Consider the following 25,114-nt stretch of genomic DNA (forward strand, 5'->3'; position numbering starts at 1 on the left):
GCCCTCTTCTGGTTTCTGGGTGCACTACACACATGTGGTGTCAATATATCCAAGCAAAATACTCATACACATAAAACAAAACAAACAAAAAATATTTACAGTTTTTTGCCTACAGTGGATACTCTCTAGTATCTTCAAATTGTTTTTTAATTTTTTGTTGAGATGTTATAATCATTATCTGTGACATGTTAACCCAATGAAGAAATTCTACAAACCCTTGAATAAAGCCTTTAATGAGGAGGAAAAAAGCAATAAGAGAACCACAACGGCAGCCTTTGTCCCAGCACTCGGGAGGCAGAGGCAGGTGGGTCGCTGTGAGTTCGAGAGCAGCCAGGGCTACACAGAGAAACCCTGTCTCAAAAAACCAAAAAAAAAAAAAAAAAAAAAAAAAGAAAAGAAAAGAAAAAAGAAAAAAGAAAGAAAAAAGAAAAAAAAAAAAAGACCATCCTCCAAGGACTATGGGATACTGTAAATATCCCAAATAACAAGTGTCAATCACTTTTGCATTACTCAGCATCACTTGGCTGCTGCTCGCTGCTCAGCTTCAAGAAGCTCCTAGAAGGCTGGGTGTGGTGGCGCACGCCTTTAATCCCAGCACTCGGGAGGCAGAGGCAGGCGGATCACTGTGAGTTCGAGGCCAGCTTGTTCTACAAAGTGAGTCCAGGATGGCCAAGGCTACACAGAGAAACCCTGTCTCGAAAAACCAAAAAAAAAAAAAAAAAAAAAAAAAAAAAAAAGAAGCTCCTAGAGCCTCCAGAGGATGCTTTGCTTGCTGCTGCTGCTGCGGTTGCTGTTGCTTTGCTGGCCGGCTGGAATCCCAATCCAGCAGAGTGGAATCGTCCCCAGGACCTGAGTCTAGCAAGGGCTGCCTCTCCTGTCCCTGCTAGTCTTCTTTCTCTCCTACCTAGGGCTGGAGGGCTGGAAGGGAGGTATATGGTCATAGAACCTCAAACAAAGCAGGTTTAAAAAGACCCCCAGGATTCCAGCAGACCCATGAAACAGCACAATGCAGCAACCCAGCAGAGCTACAGCAACCGCAGCAGCAGGAACCTTGACACAGTCTCTGGGGCAGTTCACTCTAGGAGCATCTAAAGCAAAGCATTGCAGGAGCGACGACCTTTGCTACTTGGGCTAGTCACGCTCTCTCACAGTCCACACGATGTTTTTCAGCTGGCAAAGACCACGCCCCACACAAGGTGGTTCTCTTTCTAGCAGACAAACATCAATCACCCTCTCATGAGGCAGTTTCACATCCTACACTGGGGACCAGAAGAAAAACATGTTTACATCCACTACAAACTCGACCTCTAAGAGTCATGTATCCCAGGCACATCTCTACATCAGCTCAGATCCTAAGATGTCACGGGGCCACGTTGCTCTGTAGAATCCCTACCTGCCATTGACAGGCCATGTCCGGGTGATGTCACTCACGTAGCAGGAAGATTCACAACCCCCATCAAGAAGTACCATTTCACCATCCTGGAACAAAGAAAGAAATGGAGGAGGTTGTAGCTATTTTTTTGCTACTTTATGGGTTCTTCTTTTTCTCACCCTTTGTCCCCCCAGTTTTATCCCTATCACTAGACAGAAGAGAAAGGAGAGAGAGGAGAGAAAGAGCGACACAGTTTTTAAAATCTAATTTCTTTGCTACTTTGTGGGTTTTTCTTTTTCCCACATTTTATCCCCACCCCCATCCTATTTCACCCCTATCATTAGATAGGAGAAAAAGATGGATGGGGGGGGCAGGAGGGGAGAGAGAGAGAATCATTCCTTTAATCTAATTTCAAGACAGGATTTCTCTGTGTAGCCCTGGCTGTCCTGGAACTCACTCTGTAGATGAATCTAATTTCTTTTTTCTTTGAGCCTGACTACTACCAAACCACAACTAATCTTCTGAAAGACCAACAACCACCTCAACTATTTGGGCCCTAGCATTTATATATCTTCTGAAAATTTTCCAGAATTCTGATCATCATACAATCACAGAAACTCTCTGCAGCTGGCAAAGTCATGTCTTTGCTAGAGCACGAGGCAAATCATAGCCAGCTGCTGCATATCAACCCACACCTTGGATTAAAACAAAAACATATTCTCATAATATTTGTTTTTTTAAAAAAGATTTATTTTATTATTATGTATACAGTGTTGTCTCCTTGTTTACCTGCAGGCCAGAGGAGGGCACCAGATCTCATTGTAGATGGTTGTGAGCCACCATGTGGTTGCTGGGAATTGAACTCAGGACCTTTAGAAGAGCAGGTGGTGCTCTTAACCACTGAGCCATCTCTCCAGCCACAATATTTCTGTTTTTATGGCATAAAAATTTGGGGCTGGAGAGATGGCTCAGAGGTTAAGAGCACTGGCTGCTCTTCCAGAGGTCCTGAGTTCAATTCCCAGTACCACATGGTGGGTCACAACCTTCTATAATGAGATCTGGTTCCCTCTTCTGGCGTGCAGGTGTACATGCTGTAATGCCATTACTTGGGAGACTGCAGCAAGAGGATTGCTCCAAGTTGAAGGCCAGCTTGGGACACATAAGAGAATTCTAAACTATCCTGGGCTATGGAGTAGGACCCTGCCAACACCACTCTGCCTCCAAACATTCTGAAATATACAAAGTTCAAAAATAAACAAAATCAAATTATCTAAGTGTAGTGGTAAAACAAGGAAAACTGAGCCAGGCATGATGGCACACTCCTTTAGTCCTAGCACTTGAGAGGCAGAGGCAGGTGGATCTCTATGAGTTTCAGCCAGCCTGGTCTACAAGGGGAGTCCAAAACAGCCAGGACTACACTGAGAAAGCATGTCTTAAAAAAAAAAAAAGCTGTGCTTAGTGCCATTATGGCTTCCAGTGTGTAGTGTGTGTGTGTGTGTGTGTGTGTGTGTGTGTGTGTGTGAGTGAGTGAGAAAGTGAGCACTGCGGCTCAGACAACAAGGCTCCCTGAGGTCTCGTGGGAGACTCAGGGAGTGAGACCAGGTCCAGTTGTCTAAGAAACCAGAGTCAAAGCATCCTCTCCACTTAGGATCCAGAATCTTGCCACCAGGGACAACAGGTTCATGGAGAAAACAAAAAAACAAACAAACAAAAAAGGTGACTGCTGGGTTTGGTGGCGCATGCCTTTAATCCCAGCACTTGGGAGGCAGAGGCAGGTGGATTGCTGTGACTTCAAGACCAAGACCAGCCTGGTCTACAAGGTGAGTCCAGAACAAAGAAACCCTGTTTAGAAAAAAACCAAAAAGGAGACCAATCAGAATGACTTCTGGAGGAACTGGATCCTCAGTTTGGGACTCTTTGGGAGTTTGGCTGGCCAGGAACTCAAGTGACATTGATTTGATGGCACCTCAGCCAGGGTGTTGCTAAAATGTTCCAATGTGATGCAACTGACACTGTACTCTGCTCTGGCTATGCCCAGACACCAGAGGCAGAGGACAGCACTCCAGACACTACATACCTCTTCTGCAAGGAAGATCTCCCTTTCTTTTTAAAAAAATAGATTTATTTAAAAAAAAAAAATATATATATTGTTTTATTATTTATTCAGTATTCTGCCTGCATGCCAGAAGAGGGCACCAGATCTCATTATAGATGGTTCTGAGTCACCATGTGGTTGCTGGGAATTGAACTCAGGACCTTTGGAAGAACAGCCAGTGCTCTTAACCTCAGCCATCTCTCCAGCCCAAGGAAGATCTCCTTAATAATCACCTCCCTAACTCATGCCGATGCTCCTGGTGCCTGAGGTGCTGTCTGTGGTTGCAGTGGCACCTCATGACGGTGGCTCATTGGAGCCAGCTGCTCTCAGTTCCATCTTATTTAAGTGATTTTATCATCCTCTTTTGTGTTCAGGCCTGCTAAGCACTGGCTTTATAAAGTCTGTAATCTGCTCACCAGTCTTGCTGATAGCTGCTATAAAACTATTTTAAAAACTGAATTAGAATCTTTTAATGTTCCTTTAAGTGTTTACATTAATTAATGTGCTGCCCCTCTAGACAGACACATCTGTATTCTTCGCCTGCAAGTTCTCTTTCTGGTATAAACAGGGTTCAAGATGAAAAAGAGAAAGGGAAGAAAGTAAGGAAGAAAGAAGGGAAGAAGAAAGAGAGAAAGAAGACTAAGGTATAAAAGAGAACGTAGCTGTGTGGAGTGCTTGCCTAGGATACACGGAGCCTTGGGGTCTGTCCCCAGTTGTGCACAGAATTGGGCATGGTGTCGTCCACCAGTACACCCTAGCTCTAGAGAGGGAGGCACACTTAAGAATAACCCTGAGGGGGCTGGAGAGATGGCTGCTACAGGCTGCGTTACACACTGCAGCTGGCTCCCCCTAGGGGCGGCCCTAGACCCGGCCTGTGGACCACGGCTTGCTAATGTTCAGTGCTTATCTCTTCATCTACTAAGAGAGCATGCGAGTAACTGTTCTTTACCTAACTGCTACTTCAAAGACTAATGAAATAATATCCACACAACCATTTTAGAGGGCTGGAGAGGTGGCTCAGTGGGTAAGAGCACTGACTGCTCTTCCAAGGACCGGCGTTCAATTCCCAGCAAACACATGGCCAGTTCAAAACTGTCTGTAACTCCAAGATCTGACACCCTCACACAGACATGCGTGTAGGCAGGGCACCAATGCACATAAAATAAAAATAATTAAAAAAACATTTTAGAAATAACAAAGTGTGGGGGCTGGAGAGGTGGCTCAGCGATTAAGAGCACTGTCTGCTCTTCCAGAGGTCCTGAGTTCAGTTCCCAGCAACCACATGGTGGCTCACAGCCATCTATAATGTGATCTGATGCCCTCTTCTGGCCTGCAGGTGTACATGCAGATAGAGTACTCATTACATTAAATAAATAAATCTTAAAAAAAAAAAAGAAAGAAATAACAAAGTGCTTTTAAAACAGCATTCCATTTGTGAAGGGGAAGGTAGCAAGGTCTCTGTTGGGGATCCTGGACCTGCTGGAGCAGAATGCAGGGGCATTAATTACCTTGATGAGCTGGTTATTCTTCACATAGTGCAAGGTGTTGGAGCGGTTACCACCTGCCACCACAGGCGGGTAGGCTAGGATGTCTGCGCCTCGGGCCCGGCACTCAAATTCAAACTGTGAACAACAACCAAGTGTGACTCACACAGTTTCTGTGGCCCTGTCCCAGGCCAGGCTGTCTTCACCCACCACAGAGGTGTGCACTATAGGTCACTACGGGAACACTGGCCATCCCTAACCAAGGGTTATGGCATCAACTCCCACGTCCTTTGACTCCTGCCTGTTGTACTATTCTAGTCTATAAGCACCCTTTTACATCCATCCTGTCATCCAACTTTACTACAAAAAGATGTGTATTTTTTCAGACAGGAGCCCATGTAGCCCAGGATAACCTCAAACTTACTATATAGCTGAGGATGACCCTGAACTCCGTCTTGATTGTCATGTATACACCTCTTAAGTGCAGGAATTTGACATGAACCAATATATCTGGCCTCAACCGTATTAATTACTTAATCTCCTGTAATGTAAACTTCCCATGGTTTTCAAAGTAAGTCCAGAAGAAGAGAGATAAAATATGTAAAGAAGGCTGAGTCCAAAAATATATATAAGGCTGTTTTGTTTTTGTTTTTGTTTTTTGTTTTTGGTTTTTTGAGACAGGGTCTCTCTGTGTAGCCTTGGCTGTCCTGGACTCACTTCTTAGACCAGGCTGGCCTTGAACTCACAGCAATCTGCCTGCCTCTGCCTCCCAAGTGCTGGGATTAAAGGCGTGCGCCACCACGCCCGGCTTATAAGGCTGTTTTTATCAGCTAAACAACAAAATATGGCTTATATTTTAAATGATATCTCTAAGTGGCTAATTTCAGTCTTACAAATAGTTACCAACCTAACTGCTCTGGGTAGGTGGAAAAGGATGCTGGGAACCTGTAAGTTCTGCCACCTTCAGTACACTCTGAAGGCTGTCCCACTGCTTTTACCCAAGTGCTGCCTCAGACCTTTCTTCCTTCACACATACACAGTGTTTGTCCCCTTTCAGTGGGAAGTCTTTCTTTCTTCACGGGATCTACTCTGTACTTCTCTTCAATGTCACACTGCATCTGAGGAGGCTGTCCCATCACTCTATGTCACATTAACATCTGAGGAGGCTGTCCCATCACTCTATGTCACACTGACATCTGAGGAGGCTGTCCCATCACTCTATGTCACACTGACATCTGAGGAGGCTGTCCCATCACTCTATGTCACACTGACATCTGAGGAGGCTGTCCCATCACTCTATGTCACACTGACATCTGAGGAGGCTGTCCTATCACTCTATATCACACTGACATCTGAGGAGGCTGTCCCATCACTCTATGTCACACTGCATCTGAGGAGGCTGTCCCATCACTCTATGTCACACTGCATCTGAGGAGGCTGTCCTATCACTCTATGTCACACTGCATCTGAGGAGGCTGTCCTATCACTCTATGTCACACTGACATCTGAGGAGGCTGTCCTATCACTCTATGTCACACTGACATCTGAGGAGGCTGTCCTATCACTCTATGTCACACTGCATCTGAGGAGGCTGTCCCATCACTCTATGTCACACTGCATCTGAGGAGGCTGTCCCATCACTCTATGTCACACTACATCTGAGGAGGCTGTCCCATCACTCTATGTCACACTGCATCTGAGGAGGCTGTCCCATCACTCTATGTCACACTGACATCTGAGGAGGCTGTCCTATCACTCTATGTCACACTGACATCTGAGGAGGCTGTCCCATCACTCTATGTCACACTGACATCTGAGGAGGCTGTCCCATCACTCTATGTCACACTGACATCTGAGGAGGCTGTCCCATCACTCTATGTCACACTGACATCTGAGGAGGCTGTCCCATCACTCTATGTCACACTGACATCTGAGGAGGCTGTCCCATCACTCTATGTCACACTGACATCTGAGGAGGCTGTCCCATCACTCTATGTCACACTACATCTGAGGAGGCTGTCCCATCACTCTATGTCACACTACATCTGAGGAGGCTGTCCCATCATTCTATGTCACACTACATCTGAGGAGGCTGTCCCATCACTCTATGTCACACTACATCTGAGGAGGCTGTCCCATCACTCTATGTCACACTGCATCTGAGGAGGCTGTCCCATCACTCTATGTCACACTACATCTGAGGAGGCTGTCCTATCACTCTATGTCACACTGACATCTGAGGAGGCTGTCCTATCACTCTATGTCACACTGCATCTGAGGAGGCTGTCCTATCACTCTATGTCACACTGCATCTGAGGAGGCTGTCCCATCACTCTATGTCACACTACATCTGAGGAGGCTGTCCCATTACTCTATGTCACACTGCATCTGAGGAGGCTGTCCCATCACTCTATGTCACACTGACATCTGAGGAGGCTGTCCCATCACTCTATGTCACACTGACATCTGAGGAGGCTGTCCCATCACTCTATGTCACACTACATCTGAGGAGGCTGTCCCATCACTCTATGTCACACTACATCTGAGGAGGCTGTCCCATCACTCTATGTCACACTACATCTGAGGAGGCTGTCCCATCACTCTATGTCACACTGCATCTGAGGAGGCTGTCCCATCACTCTATGTCACACTGACATCTGAGGAGGCTGTCCCATCACTCTATGTCACACTACATCTGAGGAGGCTGTCCCATCACTCTATGTCACACTGCATCTGAGGAGGCTGTCCCATCACTCTATGTCACACTACATCTGAGGAGGCTGTCCTATCACTCTATGCTTGCCTGGAGCCAGCTAATGTTCCCCTTGAACTGGCAGATTCACTGTACTTTTGTCCCAACGGGACCTTCCTGCTACTTGACACTCACCTTCGCATAAAGAAAGGCTTCACCCACTGGAGCTTTACTGGCAAACATGGTCTCTATGAAAGCCTGCAGAGAGACGAAGGGGGAAATGAACACAGTCTCATCTTATCTATCACTCAAACAGTCACATGTTGGAGTTCAAATAAAAAGCACCTGTCCCAGCTGGGTACAGTGGCCCCACAAGGGCTCACAGAGAAACCCTGTCTCCGTGTACCAGCCATGGTTAGCTTTGAAGGAGCAGAGAAACTGACACCAGTGCTATTTGGAAAGTCTAAGGAGCTGGGAAATGGACTGGACCGAAAATGAAAATTGCTAACAGGCCTGCTAAGTACTCAAGGCTGCAGTCACCACTTTCAGCAGTGGCTCAAATCAAGCTAAGGATCCCTGCAGATGACCCACAACTATCCACCACGCCTCTCAGGGCTCTAGCATTTATACATCCTCTGAAAAGTTTCTAGAATTCCAAACATCATACAATTGCAGAAACTGTCTGCAGCTGGCAAAACCATGGCTCTGCTAGAGCACGAGGCAAATCACAGTAAGCTGCTGGGGACAGTCTAAAGCAGCGCCACATCCCCACACCTGGGGTTAAACAAAAGCACATTCTTATAATACTGCTGTTTTTAAAGAAAGTAAACTTCTAAAATGTCACTACAAAGATCAGTCTTCAAAGAAGCAGCTTTATTTTGCCTTGTGAAGCATTGAGCAGGTCTTAGATGGTCACTAATCACATGGAAGAAGTTGGCTACCCATGACCTATAAGGTCACTACAATGGGCATGTAAGTGTGAAAAGCTTGAGTTCTGTAATCTGAAAGGGGTTTTCAATAGCAGCCATACCTCTGAGGTCAGCTTCCCAGCAATCTGCATTCTCTTGATTTCTGCAGGAGACTTAACTAGCCGCAGGCGCTGTATCAGCTGCTGGACACTCCGAACCTTATTCTTGCTCCTGGCCTTGGCTTCAGTTAGATGCTGCATGTAGTCAGAGTGCAGCCGAGCATGAGAAGGCTTCATCCAGTCATACCAAACCATGTTCGTCTCAGCTTAAAATGGGAAGCCAAAAATAAGTTTAACAGCCACGGAGACTGAAGGGTTGCTCTGACGGTGGGATGCCCAGGACAGGGCACAGCTCAGGGGAGGAACCCTTGGCTAGCACATGCAAGGCTCTTGTGCCTTCGGAAATGAAACATAAATAACTAGTATAATAGCAAGAAATATGTTGAGAAAGATAAAACTATAAAGTCTGTTTTGTGGAATCCTGAAAGACTGGGTGATACTTTCTCAAGACTGAGGCATCTGATGGGTTTGACGTGAATCACTGGAAAGGCCATTCTCTGAAATATTCTCGGATATATGTAGCTTTCTATCCTAAAATGTCAATGTTCTTGTGAAAATGACAGAGGGTACGAAAGCTTTATTTTAGCTTGGATTTTGTTTTTTCTTTTCTTTTCGAGACAGGGTCTCTCTGTGCTGCCTTGACTGTCCTAGTCTCACTTTGTAGACCAAGCTGGCCTCGAACTCACAGAGATCTGCCTGCCTCTGCCTCCCGAGTGCTGGGATTAAAGGTGTGTGCCACTGCCACCACGCCCAGCTATTTTTTAACTTTTAAAGGACAATATAACAGTTGCTCACAGCTGATTCAGAGGCACTTCTGGATTATTATGCATAAAAATGACAAAAGTGAGGCTGGAGAAATGGCGCAGAGGTTAAGGGCACTGTCTGCTCTTCCAGAGATCCCGAGTTCAACTCCCAGCAACCACATGGTGGCTCGCAACCATCTACAATGTGATCTGGTGCCCTCTTCTGGTGTGCAGGTGTACATGCAGGCAGAGCACTGTATACATAATATGTAATTCTAAAAAAGACGAAGTGATCAGCTAATGACTGTGTAAAATTGTCTGGAGACAAGCTGGTGCAAGGCCTCCCAGTTTGAAATAGTTACTTATTGTATCTATCATTTATTTTGTTGTAAGATCTAAAGAGCTGGTCCATGTGTCCCTGAGACTGTGCTCTATGGCAGTGGTTCTCAACCTTCTTAACACTGTGACCTTCACTGCAGTTCCTCATGTGGTGACCTGCAACCATAAATTAGTTTCGCTGCTACTTCATAACTGTAATTTTGCTACATTATGAATCACAATGTAAATGTGATATACAGGCTATCTGATATGTGACCTGCAAAGGATCATGACCCCCAGGTTGAGAGCCATTGCTACAGGGCCTCATAATGAAAATGTCATATCCTGCATGTATATAATTCATCTTTTTGCTAACAGTAGATTAAGAATGACATTCTTTTTTTTGTTTTGTTTTGTTTTTGGAGACAGGGTTTCTCTTGTAGTCCTGGCTGGATGTCCTGGACTCACTTTGTAGACCAGGCTGGCCTCAAACTCACAGAGATCTGCCTGCTTCTGCCTGCCAAGCGCTGGGACTTAAGGTGTGCGCCACCATGCCTGGCAAGAATGACATTCTTAACTAAATCTGCAGGGCTGTATGATTAACAGTATATGGGACACAACAGGGGAAGAATGGAGGAAGTTCTGACTGGGAATGCATTATGACGTTACAAGCCAAACATTTAAAAAATAAATTTGCCATTCAGTGTACAGTGCATTGGGAATACTTAATTACAATAGTATATGCTTCAATTATTTGAAAAATTAACCAATCTCTATTATTTATAATCAATATATGGAATAAAAGCTCAACACTTACTGGTTTTGTCCAACAGTGTTGGGGTTGGAATCTGAGGCCTGGTACATGCCAGGCAAGTTATACACTATGAGACACAACTCCAGTGCAGGTAGGTATTTTCTTTTAAACTTGTAAATACATTTATTAGATTCATTAATACTTTCCAGTATCCAGTACTTTTACCCATCAATACTAACACTAAGAATAATAGCCGGGCATGGTGGCGCACGCCTTTAATCCCAGCACTTGGGAGGGGGAGGCAGAGGCAGGTGGATCGCTGTGAGTTTGAGCCAAGCCTGGTCTACAAAGTGGGTCCAGGACAGCCAAGGCTACACAGAGAAACCCTGTCTCAAAAAACCAAACCAACCCCCCCCCAAAAAAAAAATCAGTGAGACATAGTTGTACATTAGCACCTTTGATCCCTGAGGCAAGTAGATCTCTGTGAGTTCCAGGACAGCTAGAGCTACAGTGAAGCTCTGTCTCAAAACAAACAACCTCCTCACCCTCAAGCAAACAAAAAGAATACTCAGGGAGGCAGAGGCAGGTAGATCACTGTGAGTTCAAGACCAGACTGGTCTACATGTCCAGTGACAGCCAAGGCTACAGAGAAACCCAGTCTTGAAAAACCAATCACCCTCATCCCCCAAAGTACTGACAAGGGCTGATGAGACAGCTCAGTGGGTAAAGGTGCTTGGCTGATAACTTTAGCTTGACTCTAAGAAGCCATGTAACATGGAAGGAGAGAACTGACTCCACAAAGTTGCCCTCTAACCTCTATACATGTGCTGCAGCATAGCTGATCCCTCCCCACATCACACACACAAAATCATAAAAATAAACTTTAAAGAAAAAGACAGGTGAATGAGAAAAGTCCTTTCAAGAAACACATCCACTGTGAGGACTTAGCTTTATACAATTAAAGAAAATTAAAAATAATTTAAAAAAAAATTATTTATTTATTATTTATTTATACAGCATTCTCTCCACATGTATGCCAGAAGAGGGCACCAGATCTCATTGTAGATGGTTGTGAGCCACAATGTGGTGGCTGGGAATTGAACTCAGGGCCTTTGGAAGAGCAGACAGTGCTCTTAACCTCTGAGCCATCTCTCTAGCCCCAAAAAACTTTTTAAGTGTAGTAAAGTTTTGACCGCGCGCGTGCGTGCGTGCGTGCGTGTGTGTGTGTGTAGGCATAAGGTTATTGTGTAATTCAAATACTGATTTCTGTATCCCCCATATCTGGTTGCAAGCCTTCTTCTGAGACTCTCCTGTCTCAATGTTGTAAAATTCTGCTCCCCAGTTATCCCCTAGTATATGATTCAAGCAGCTTACAGCCAATCACTGAGCAGGGCAGAGACTAGGGCTAGACTTCCTGACAGCCAGGGGAGGAGGAGTTAGAAGAGGAAGTAGGGGACTCAGCCACAGGCAGAGGTGCAGGAGAGATGAAAAAGATTCAGCTGGAGCAAAGAAAGAACTAAAAAGCAAGTAACTTGAGGAATTTGGCAAAGATGGAGTCAGAATAACATAGAGGGTTAAGAACAGACATATATTGCTCAAGATTGTGTTGTAAAGCCTTATTAAAAAAAAATAAGAGTCTCGATTATTTTAATTGTGTGATGGCCAGGCTAAGAGAGAAACAAACAGTTTATAAAAATAACCTTCACATGTGTGTGTCTGTATACCATGTTTGCTCCTGGTACCTGTGGAGGCCAGGAAAGGGTGTCAGATCCCCTGAACTGGAGGTAGGAGAGTTGTGAGCCACACGTGGGTGCTAGCAATCAAACTGGTCCTCCGGGAGACACCCCGTGATCTTACTCACTGAGCCATCTCTCCAGCCCAGGTTAATTTTGACTACTGTCAAAGCTGGCAAAGACACCAGCAATGTAAGCAATTAAAAGTCCAGAAAGAAAATGCTGTTGGGCTTAGTATTTATGTGGATCCCCCTAGCTCCAGCCCCAAGACAGGCCTCATCCTTTAACTCAGGTGGATCTTAAACTTTCAGACATCTTCATGTCTCAGCCTCCCTGAGTGTTGGGACATAACATGTGCCACCAAATTTAGCAATAGTTTTGTTTTGTACAAGGACATGTGTCTCTTCATGATGCCCAAAGAAATGTCACTAGGAGAATTATCTTAGAAAATTAGCTACTACAGGGCAAGGAGGGCCCAAACTCTAACTTGGCATGTGATCTGACTTTATTAGCATTACCTGTCAGTTTTGGTACAAGATGTTGAAATTCTTCCAGTGTGTAGGCTTCATCCACTCCAGTTAGGGCTATGGCTCCATCAGTGCCAGACCGAGGGCCATCCCACAGTTCTCGACCAGGGTCTCTCCGAGGCACAAAAAGCATGGCCTTATGGGACGGTAACTGCTTCCCAGGGAAACTCTGAAGGACCAGAATGCTATCAGGCTCTTGAAATCCACACAGATACAGGAAATTGTTGTCCTGGTGGAATGTGTAAGGGATGTCATTGCTCATGTAGTATGTCGGGTTAGAGAGGACCACCACTGTGTGGTCTGCGCCACTGTGCCCTTGTGCTTCCTTGTGGATCAGGGCCATCAGTTTATGTCTTCGAAGTGCATATTCCACCTGAGATAGTCCTGGTGTCACCTCCCCTAGAAATGGCAAGAAAAAAGTCAATTGATGTTTTGAATGGCTACACTACTGGAGTATTTAAAATTGCTACTATCAGATAAAGATGTCCATAATTATTTCTTTGACTAATGACATGGCACACAGCAAATTATTACATGGTAGGCACTGATAGGCATAGTCAAAGTTTCCCTGAAATCTCCATATATTAAATACATTTTGATAAATTATTTCTATATGAGTTCTCTGTAAAAAGAATGAAACTTCCACAAAGACATAGATTTTTGTCTGTTCAACATATGACCAAGGTACAGAGTAACTGAAATATAGTGTACTCTAGTTTAGTTTTTGCTAATGGTTTCGCTTGTTAAGAGTTGTTAAAAGAAACGTTTCTCAATTTCTTTTCTTTGTTTTGTTTGTTTGTGTTTCTCTGTGTAGCCTTGACTTTCCTGGACTTGCTTTGTAGACCAGGCTGGTTTCAAATTTACAGAGATCTGCCTGCTTCTGCCTCCTTGAATATTCTTTTTGTGCTGGGATTACAGAGGGGATCCACCAAGCCCAGCTATGAATTTCCTCAATTTCAAGATGGTGGAGGAGGAGGTGACGCTGGTTCTGGCGGTGGACCACGCCTTTAATCAATACTCAGGAGGCAGAGGCAGGTGAATCTTTGAGTTTGAAGCCAGTCTGGTCTACAGAGTGAGTTCCAGAACAGCTAGGACTACACAGACAAACCTTGTTTCAAAGAGTTAAAAGAAAGAAAAACAAACAAAATTCTCTTCTGAATACCTAAGGCATAAAGTACCTTTCTCTAACACCTGTTACCTCACCTTGTATTTACAGTGAGCTAGCACAGCCACATTAACACTATCCACCTGTTGAGCTGTTGTGAGACTCAAACAAAGCATGTCGCCTCCAACCCCCAATTTTAAATTACATTCACTTCCTCATTCACTGCCTTATTTATGGGAAGGTGGGCATGTATTAGCACTGTGTGTATGCGTCACTCAGAGGACAGTCCACAGGAGCCAGGCCTCTCTTTCCACCATGCTGGTCCCAGAGACTGTTTGGGCTGTACAGTTTGGCAGCAAGTGACCCTTTTCCTTTTTTAGATTTTATGTATTTTTATTTTATTTTTCAGACAGGGGTTCTCCATGTAGCCCTGGCTGTCCTGAAACTTGCTCTATAGACCAGGCTGGCCTTGAACTCAAGAGATCCGCCTCCTGAAAGCTGGGATTACCATATTTTTTGGATCATAAGACGCACTCAGTTTTTAGAGCAGTAAAATAAGAAAAACAGTAAAAACAGCAATTGGATCACGAGGTGTATCCTAATTTCCCCAATTTTTTGGGAGGGGGGGGGAAGTGCGTCTCATGGTCCAAAAAATACAGTAAAGGTGCTGTGCCACCACTGCCAGACATATTTCGTTTCTTTTGTTGAGTGCTTTGCTTGCATGTGTGCATGTGCACCATGCCTGTCTCTGGTGCCCACAGAGGCCAGAGGGCATCCATCCTCCAGGACTAGAATTATGGATGGTTGGAGCCTCCATTCACGTCCTCTGAGAGAGCAGCGTGTGTCCTTCAGGCTGAGCCGTGACTCTAGCCCCATGCATGTGGTTCGTACAGACAGACCCTAGGGACTCTCTGGAAAGCTATGGATCGTTCTCTTCTCTAACTGCATGTATACATACAAACTTTTGATGTAGAATTCAAATGGCTGGATTTCCTTTTCTCTCTCTTTCCCTCTCAATCAGGCAAAAGCTCTGTTGGAAAGGGTTGTGTGCTGGTGCCTGGGTGACCCTTTAGGAAATGGAAACTGCCTGTTTTCATCCTGTGTCCCAAAGCAAAAGAACCAATAAAATAGCCATTTAGGGGCTGTAGAGATGGCTCAGTGGTCAAGCAGTCACTCACTTGAACACTTAAGTTAGGTTTCCAGCGCCTATGTCAGATGGCTCACAACTGCCTGTAACTCTAGCTTGAGGGGCTCCAACACCTCTGGCCTCCAAATATAAACTCATGTGCACATACCCACACAAGTAGAAACAAAAACTTAAAAATTAAAAGAGTAATTTACCAAAGTGTATACATTTGGCCTTCACTTGCTGTTGCCTATAGCACCCAGACCCACAGATGGTACACCAAGGACTACAGACATTTTCCACCTCAAGGAAGCAAGAATGTGCCACTTCGCAAGATGCCTGAGCGTGTTACGTTCCCGTGTGCTTCTAATACTTCCTTTCTGTTATTCTCAGTGATTTTCTTCTGTTTGTTTTTTGGAGACAGGGTTTCTCTGTTAGTCCTGGCTGTCCTCGAACTCAGAGATCCACCTGCCTCTGCCTGCCCAGGATTAAAGGTGTGTGCCACCACGCCTGGTTTAAGCAGAGTGTTCTAAGGCTTGTGAACAGTTAAAAGCACACTGAAAGAGACTCTAGGTTTTCCCCCCCCTTCTAGATAGGGTTTCTCCTTGTAGGCCTGGCTGTCCTAGACTCACTTTGTAGACCAAGCTGGCCTCACAGAGATCTGCCTGCCGTTGCCTCCCAAGTGCTGGAGGCTCTGGGTCTTTAGAGTCTCATGTTCTTTGGGTCTTCAGCCCTCACTGCTAAACTCACATTGAGATTTCCTGGACTGAGGAACTTTCCAATCTGAACCGCCTGATGTTTCCTGAGCGCTCACTACATGTGCAGTAATGACAGCTGAATCAATCTATCATCTAATCTATAAAATGACTGTGGCACTATCAGTTCTCCTTGGAGTGGGCAGGCTCCATGTGCAAACATGCAAAGACAGCTACGGAACAATGTGTATGAAAAGGTACAGAGCAAAACAGACACAGATATAATTTTAGAAAAGAAGCATACTTTTTTCCCCAAAGTACTCTATTGGTAGTGAGATTAGAACACACTGAATAGAAAACTATTCAATCTGCTTTTGTACTACTGAATTGCAAGGAGTATATGTTTTTATAATTCACTTCATAAAGAGAAAAACAAAGGTAAAAAGGGAATTTTTGGGCTGGGCATGGTGGTGCACACCTTCATCAGGACCTGGAGGCAGAGGCAGGGCATCTTTGTGAGTCCTCAGACTGTATCAGAAAAAAAGAAAAAGAAAGACATTGGGTTCAGGGAGATGTCTCAAGCATGAGGACCTGACTTTGAGTCCTCAGTATCCATGTAAAAAGATTATTGGCTGTTAAGTAGTTAACAGTATTAGATGAAAACAATTCACATGTATCAACTAATTAATGAGTAAATAAAATGTGTCACAATCATATAATGGAATACTACTCTGCCACAAAAGGAATGAAGCACATTTTACATAATGTTTACATCAAGCAAAGTGAAAATAGCCACTCATGAAGGGTCACATTATATGATGACATTTATATCCAAGGTTCAGTATGGGAAACTTCATTAGAAGCAGAAAAATGGATTAATTTCTAAATAAAAAGGAAGAATGCTTGGATGCCTGGAACTAAGTATGGTTTTTTTTTTTTTTTTTTGAGTAGGGTAATAAAAATGTTCTAGCACTGATGCTGTGCAATCTGTACTCTACAACTATTATTCATTATTGCTATTTTGTGGTAAGTGGAGATTGACCCTAGGACCTGATGCACAGCAGGTAAGCACTCCCCTGAGGTATACCCCTTGCCACCACTCTTTTTTTTTTTTTCTTTTCCTTTCTTTCTTTTCAGAAAGGGTCTCGCTAGTTTACCCAGGCTGGCCTTGAGCTCACTCTGTATCCCAGGCAAAGCTAAAAATTACATCCCTCCCACTCAGCCTCCCAGGTATCTGGAATCACAGTGTGCACCACCCCTCTCCAGGGCTGGGCATATTATACACTTTAAATGAGCGAACTGTACCTCAATACAACTTGTACAAACCAAATGCTCATTACTAGTAGGCCTGGCCACAGCACAACAGCACCACTGTGCATGAAGGTAAGAAAGGCCTCAGGCATCCTCAGAGAAGGGAACACAGACCACAGCAAACCAGCCCCGGGCCGGCACCCATAATGCCACTGCTGGAAAGAACAACAGTAGACTTGCTGGCCAGTCAGTCTAGCTGACCTGACGAGTTCCCGGTCCACTGAGATACTGTCTCAAAAAGCAGGGTGGAGAGCACTAAGGCAGATCCCTGAAGCTGACCCCTGGCCTCTGTAAGCACCCCTGAGCACGTGGTACATAGCTTATAGCATCACTGCTGTACATGGACCCACACTTCCCGGCAACCCCCATTCTGGTAGGCATTTAGACAGACTCAGCTTTGGCTGCGGTGATAAACATCACTGCACTTGCATCCCAGTAACTTTATGTCCTACGCACCTTTGTTTTCTCCCCGTGTTTGTCAGTTTCCAGAGTGATACCACTAAATCAGAGGATGACCTTGGAGTTCTCTTTGAAACCATGTTCGGCATATGTAACTCAATTCTTTACGTTGGAACTTGTGTAGAACTAGTTGTAGCAAATTCTTCAGTTTGCATTCTATTAATAAAATACATTTAGGCCGGGCATGGTGACACGTATCTTTGATCTAGCACTTGGGAGGTAGATGCAGACAGGACTGCATGAGTTCAAGGCCAGCATCTACATAGTAAATGCCAGGCCAGTCAGGTGAGACCCTGTCTCAAAAACCAACCAAACAAAAAATATTTATGATAAAAATTCCTAGCTGGGTGTGGTGGTGCACACCTGTGGTCCCAGCATTTAGGAGGCAGAGGCAGGCAGATCTCTGTGAGTTCGAGGCCAGCCTGATTTTCAAAAGTCCAGGATAGCCAAGGCTACATACCTAAGAGAAAACCTGTCTCGGAAAACAACAAATAAAAATTTATTTCACTTTTATTGGTGATTAAGATCATCTTGTAGGCCGGGTGTGGTGGCGTACGCCTTTAATCCCAACACTCGGGAGGCAGAGGCAGGCCGATCCCTGTGAGTTCAAGGCCAGCCTGGTCTACAAAGCAAATCCAGGACAGACAAGGCTACACAGAGAGACCCTGTCTTGAAACAACCCTCCCCCCAAAAATTATCTTGTTACAAGGTCAAATAATTTCATTTGTTTTCTGTAAAACGTGAATATCACTAAATCTTGACCCATTTTCTAGAATTTGTCATGTTCCACACCCTATACCCTAACCTCCACCTGATGTTCTGCCAAATACTTATGAAATGTTCTGCCAAGTTCCTATGTAACAACAACAACAACAACAACAACCACAGCCACAACCACCACCCCTCTTGGAAACCCGCTTGCTCTGCAGTTTTTGAAGCTATACAAGCCCCACTTTTTCCTATGTTCATTGCTGTGTTCTCAACCCCCACATTAGGGAGACTGCCCTGTCTGAGCGAAAATAAAGTTTGCTTAATTTGACCCAAGAATTCAGGTAATGGTCTTTACTCTCCCTCATTTGGATTAACAAAGAACCCTCCCCCACATCTTTTCCCTTCTGAGACGGGACTCTTGGGCAGAAATCCAGGCTTTGCAGCAGAGCCGAAGCTCAGCTTCCTTCTCTACTAACTATTCATGCTAAGTTTGCCACTGTCACGCAACACTGGAAATTTCCAAGTTACCTAAGCAGCAAATGTGTGTGGGTACATGTATGCGTGTGCGCGAGTGTGCATGTGTGTGCGCGTGTATGTATGGAGGGCAAGCAAGGTTTGGTTGAGAAGCATCATGATAGCTTCCTGTGGCAGGCAGAGGTCTAGCCTGTGGATATGTTTTCATAAAAGCAGAGACTGATCATAATTTGAACTTCTGATCCTCTGGCCTCTATCTCCAGAGTGATTACAAGCGTGTATTACAACACTCCCAGGGTTCCGCGGACTGAAACCAGGTTCTCAGGCATGCTAGGCAAGCCTGCTACTAACTAAGCTATAGCCCCAGCATCACCTAAAGGCGCCTCTCCAGCTTCATTTAAAATACTTCTTTATGAAATCTACTTTCATAAGAAAGTTTGTTTGGAAAGTCTTTATCATTAGCTAAATACTTTCAAACTTGCAAAATCTCAAAGCAGTAAGGTAATAAATTACGACAGGAAAGGCACCTATTCTTTTTATCTTGGGGAGAGTGCAAAGCATGCCAAGGGATGAACTTTGGACACTTTCAGTAAACCTGGCAGTTGCAATGGCCTTTGATCACAGATCACAGTCAATCTGGCCTGAATTTCTTCTGATAAAATAGTTATGTCTGAGTACGCATTCTGATACTTTTTAAAACTAAGTTATTAAGGATTAAAGTTAGCATTTTATCTTGTGGAATCAATTAAAGATATAGGGGCCTTTCTAACAACTTAACTGAACCAATCAAAAGACTAGAGGTCTCCCAATCACTCTAAGCCCAGAAGGAAGTTTCTCCAGACATTTAGCACCCAGCCTGTAAGGAGAGCAAGAAGAACGTGCTCGACATTTTGTTAGCCAAGCAGAAAATCCAGAGAGAAAAGAGCAATAAAGGCTGGAAATGGATGAAAAGATACAGATTTTTGCTGTAATCTAGGTATGTAGTTCAATTATTTCTCCAAATTAATTTGAGATATATATATATATATATATATATATTTATTTATTTATTTATTTATTGTTTTTTGTTTCGTTTTTCAAGTCGAGGTTTCTCTGTGTTGCCTTGACTGTCATGGACTTGCTTTGTAGACCAGGTTGGCCTTGAATTCAGAGATCTGCCTGCCTTTCCCTCTCGAGGGCTGGGATTAAAGGCATGTGCCACCACCTGCCTTTAATCCCAGCACTTAGGAAGCAGAGGCAGGTGGATTGCTGTGAGTTCCAGGCCAGCCTGGTCTACAAAACTAGTTTAGGACCATGAAGGCTAAACAGAGCCTCAAAAAACAAACAAACAAAATGTGGCTGGGGGTATAGCTCAGTGGTAGAACCCTTGGCTGGTGTTAGCTGGCAAGATGCCCTGGGTAAAATCCTCAGTACCACCACGGAAGGAAAGGAAAAGCAGCAGTAGATTTTGGTGTGTTGGGATCCTAGTTTAGCAAACCACTCAGTGACTTGGGAAGAGCCTCAGTTTCCTCATCTATAAAACAAATAATTGGGGCTGGAGAGATGGCTCAGAGGTTAAGAGGACTAACTGCTCTTCAAAAGATCCTGAGTTCAATTCCCAGCAACCACATGGTGGCTCATAATCACCTATAATGTGATCTGATGTGATTTAGAAAAAAAATCTAATAGAAAAATGTAAAAACTCAACCCTAGCTGGCAGCGTACAGGACTCTAGACGTTAGCTAGTTATAAAATAGAGGTAAACTAAAGCTGACCTTTGACATAAATTAGACATATAGGTACGAAGTGTCAATGTAAAGAATATTACAGGACACAGCCGTAGTTTTGGATCGGGGTGAAGGCTACTGTTCCGAGGAGGACACATGTGTAGTGTGTATGAGGTTTTGGGTCTGGTCCCTAGCAGCAGGGAAACCCCAGTTCCAGAGGATGTGGTATCTGAGGCCTCTTCTGACCTTCATAGCGCGCGCACACACACAGACACACACACACACGCACACACAGACACACAGAGGCAAAGTATTCATATGCATAATGTAAAATAAACCTAACAACAGAACAGGCTGAGGTGCCTTAGCACCTGGGGAGGTGAAGCAGAAAATCATTCATGAATTCCAGACCACAGAGGGCTGCAAAGGAGATTCCGTCTCAAGAGCAAACGTCCCATTCTCCTGTCCTTTCTAACCCTTAATGATCTTGTAACCTGCTAAAATGTGAGGAAGTAGGTTATAGTGTCTTGGTATGTATAGTTTCTTTCTTTAAAAAAAAAATATCTATTTCTATTTTGTGTGCATTGGTGTTTTGCCTGTATATATCTGTATGACAGTGCTGGATCCTTTGGAACTGGAGTCACAGATAGTTGTCTGCTGTCATGTGGGTGCTGGCAATCGAACTCAGGACCTCTGGAAGAGCAGCCAGTGCTCTTAACTGCTGAGCTATCTCTGCAGCCCAACATTTCAGATATTAAAGTCAAATCTTTAACAATTTGCTTAAAAATGCACCTTTTTTTTTGTTTTTTTTGTTTTTTTGAGACAGGGTTTCTCTGTGTAGCCTTTGCTGCCCCGGACTCACTTTGAGACCAGGCTGGCCTCGAACTCACAGCGATCCGCCTGCCTCTGCCGCCCGAGTGCTGGGATTAAAGGCGTGCGCCACCACGCCCGGCTAAAAATGCACTTCTTTAGGGGAGAACTTACCTAAATTACATGAAAGATGGGTTTGTAACTGACTCAGAAACTTTTCTTTCCTATTTATTTATTTATTTATTTACCACTTTACAGCCTGATCCGAGCTGACTTAGAACCTTGTAAGGAGAGACATTTTTCTGTATTCTTTGTCTCCTGTGTAGGACTCATTTAACAGGAAAGAGAGTCACATGTTTTGCTAGAGTTGTACGTTGTAGGCATCACTGTAACTTATGTTAAATAGTGCAAAGTTACACCTGACAAAAATTTATTCTTTAGCCAGGTGTGGTGGCACAGGCCTGTAACCCAAGCACTCAGGGAGCCAGAGACAGGTGGATCTCTGTGAGTTTGAGGCCAGCCTGGGTCAGGACACCCAGGGTTACACAGAGAAACCCTGTCTCAAAAAACCCAAGTGGGGGAAAAAAAAAGGCAGGGGGAGGGAAGAATCCACAAAGCGTGCATCTTCACTCATGAAACAGTACTCATAGCACTATTTTTCTCCTTTTAGTAAATTTTCATGTCATATGTGATGAGTGCCAAGACTGAATATTGATGTTTTGTTTCAAGCTGTTTTTAACATTTTCTCCAGAACAATATCCAGATCTGTGACAAAGGCAAAAATAAAAGATATGCACAGAATACAGAGAGCAAAGTAATTCAGCCATGAAGTCATTCCTCTTTGTGTGACTGTGAGGCCTAAGGCCTGGGAAATGCAGCTTACCACATAAAGAACTTCCGCACAAGAAATCAATTATTTCAAAGCTGGTAAAAGGCTCAATTCTACCCTTTCTCTGCCTCCTTCTAAACAGAAACTACAGGTAGGTTGACCAGGTAAACAGTACTTAGTATCAACTGGACTACTAGTGTGCTTACCTTACAGCTTTGAAAACCTGATTTCTTGTGTGTCTCAGTGGTGAGCTGCATTTCCTGAGTGTCAGCCGACTCCCCAGCAGATTCCAGTCTGATGAAGAGTCAGCCAGAGGAAGTCCTCACTGGGAGACACATGGTATCATTCACTGAGTGGAAACAGTGACAGAGTAAGGTATTTCTAGTGGGAATTTACATTAGTACACATGCTTTTGTAGCAACTTACAGAAATACACGTTTATCTCTCCATGGTGGAAGGCGTACACAGCTTTCCTCAAAACCCTGACTTTCTCTATGAAGCACTGGGCTCACCCTGCTAACCCATCTCGGGACGCTAGTCATAAATGCATCATCGCCCTCCTAAACACAAAACAAAACGGGTTCAAGTCTTGATCTGAGCAACTGTGATGGCACATGTTCCAGCAGCAGTTCTGGGGGAAATACAACATAAACCTTCACAGTCCTTTGCATGACCTTTATTAGCTGGAGTAGGCACTTCTCATCGTGATGAACACCTGGAAATTTTGTTCAGCCTACACTGATGTAATTCTGCTAAACAAAATTTTAAAATGAATTTTTAACATTTTAAATAGAAACAAAGGATCTAGAGAAAATAGTTCTATAAACTATTACTTGGACTTCTTCTTTAAAAAACACTGAAATATGTGGCTGGAGAAGGTCTAGTGGTTAAAAACACTGGTTGCTTTTTTAGAGGACTCCAGTTCAGTCCCCAGCACCAATATGGCAGCTCACAACTACCTCTAACTCCAGTTCCAAAGGACACAGTGCTGTCTTCTGGCCTCCAAGGGCAACAGACACATATCTGGTACATAAAGGTAAAACATCTGTTCCCCCCGCCCCAAATCCTAAAATACATACTTTTTACTGGTTATTTTAAATTATAGCTTATTGCATTTATTGTTCAAGACTGGATCAATAGAGTACTGGTAGTTCCATAGATGCATCTGAACAATTAAAATGATGAAATGTCAACTCCCCAGTCACATTAACAATACTACCACTGTATAATTATGACACACAACTAGTGGGCAAAATTTTACGCACAGCATAATTTCAGACAGAGCATCTAAACATAGAGATGGTTGTTATGCCAAAGGCCGTACCTGGTCTGAGGAGGTGTGGATGTGTAACTGGACTGGGCTGGCCTAAGTATCGGTTTGGAATCTTTTTCTTCAGCACAGGCTGGAGGGAGTACCTTCGCTGTAAGTGTGACATGCATCCTGAAGAAAACACAAAAGATGCAATGGAACAGTGGCTAGCACCATCTTCACAGCACGCATACTTTATCTATTCCCGGCAGTTTGAATTCCTAAGAAATACACAGTAGCACTTCTTTCCTCCTTCTTCCAATATGTATGTGGCTCTTTATACCACGAGCTATACTGGGCCATAAGAAACAGACTTTTGTTTACTACAGTATAATGAAGACAACACACAAGACAATTATGTAAAGGAGAAGGAGAGTCGGAAAGGAGTTTAGGAGCAGCCTGAGGCTATGTTCTAAACGTTGGAAAACTAGAATAAACATTTTAAAAAATATTTATTTATTACTATGTATACAGTGCTCTATCTGCATGTACACCTGCAGGCCAAAAGAGGGCATCAGATCACATTATAGATGGTTTTGAACCATTATTTGGTTTCTGGGAATTGAACTCAGGACCTCTGGAGGAGCAGTCAGTGTGCTTAGCCTGTGAGCCATCTCTGCAGCCCCTAGAATTAACATTTTTTTATTGAGACTATGTTAAATATAAGGAAACAAGTACTTGCTATCTTATTTAATCTTGGAATGTTATTGTTTGCTAAAATAATGTATGAAAAATGCTTAATCATAGCTGACATAGAATGTGAATCTGGCTGGCATTCATTTAACCAAACTTTACTGAGGACATCCCTTAGCAGAGTGACCTACTGTTGCTGGGGTGTGGTCTCTTTGCCTCCCACTCCTCTCTATTCAAACACAGCCAGGGCTACACAGTCAGACCCTGTTGCAAAAACCACAAATGGATTATCAGAATAAGACAAAAAAGCAATTTGTATAAGGTCACACAGCATTGGATAAAATGAGATTTAAAGAGCTGGAGGTGGTAGTGCACACTGGTAACCCCAGCACTCAGGGAGACAGAGGCAGGCAGCTCTCTGTGAGGTCGAGGCCAGCCTGGTTTACAAAGAGAGTCCAGGACAGCCAGGGCCACACAGAGAAACCGTGTCTCAAAAAAACCAAAACCAACCAAAGAAAAAAAGAGGTTCAAATTTAAGATTAAATTCAAAATCTTTGGACTTATTCGTCTATCCAAATTCAATGCAGATCTTATTTAATCTTGATACAATAAGAACGTAAAGTCGGGGCTGGAGAGATGGTTCAGAGGTTGAGAGCACTGGCTGCTCTTCCAGAGGTCCTGAGTTCAATTCCCAGCAACCACATGGTGGCTCACAACCATCTATAATGTGATCTAATGCCTTCTTTTGGCCTGCAGGTGTACATGCAGGCAGAACACTGTATTAAAAAAAAAAAGAAAAAGAAAGAAAGAAAAGAAAAGAAAAAAGAACTGTAAAGTCTTGGACATATATAATCAGTTCAAAAGTGGACTATACCACACACAGACCCGTGTCTAGTATATGCTGTCAGTAATGCTTCACAGGCTCTACAGAAGGAGTCTTTGTCTTGGTCTGACTTAAGATATTCCACTTCTGAACTGATTATATGTCTAAGACTTTACACTACATGCACATGCGGAAGCCAGGCGTTTACAACGGGAGTTTCTTCACTTCAGTTGCTCTTTACTGTAGTTTCAGCGACAGGGACTCACTAACCCTGAGTTCAGCAATCTGGCTAGACTGACTGGCCAGCGTGCTTCAAAGATCCTCAAGCTAACTCCATGCTAGGGTTGGCCACATACCACCACACCTCTCACATGTAGA

At 43.9% G+C, this 25,114-nt stretch overlaps 1 protein-coding gene across 5 annotated transcripts in view; it reads right to left on the minus strand.

Moving 5' to 3' along the window:
• The window catches only part of XPNPEP3 (X-prolyl aminopeptidase 3), a 46,834-nt gene that overhangs the window by 10,555 nt on the left and 11,165 nt on the right, over window positions 1–25,114 (minus strand). For 4 of the 5 annotated variants that reach the window (XM_084748374.1, XM_084748372.1, XM_084748373.1 and 1 more), the window contains exons 2-7: window positions 23,296–23,412; window positions 12,737–13,144; window positions 8,674–8,876; window positions 7,839–7,901; window positions 4,976–5,089; window positions 1,394–1,479 (exon numbers count right to left, since the gene is read on the minus strand). In XM_084748374.1, coding sequence (XP_084604500.1) covers window positions 1,394–1,479; window positions 4,976–5,089; window positions 7,839–7,901; window positions 8,674–8,876; window positions 12,737–13,144; window positions 23,296–23,412 — 991 coding nt within the window. Of the gene's footprint in view, window positions 1–1,393; window positions 1,480–4,975; window positions 5,090–7,838; window positions 7,902–8,673; window positions 8,877–12,736; window positions 13,145–22,177; window positions 22,321–23,295; window positions 23,413–25,114 lie in introns of those variants that run through there. The other variant, XM_084748375.1, reaches the window with a different exon arrangement.

The sequence above is a fragment of the Acomys minous genome (assembly GCF_964271855.1).
Source record: "Acomys minous genome assembly, chromosome: 12".
In the NCBI taxonomy this organism is placed as follows: Eukaryota; Metazoa; Chordata; class Mammalia; order Rodentia; family Muridae; genus Acomys; species Acomys minous.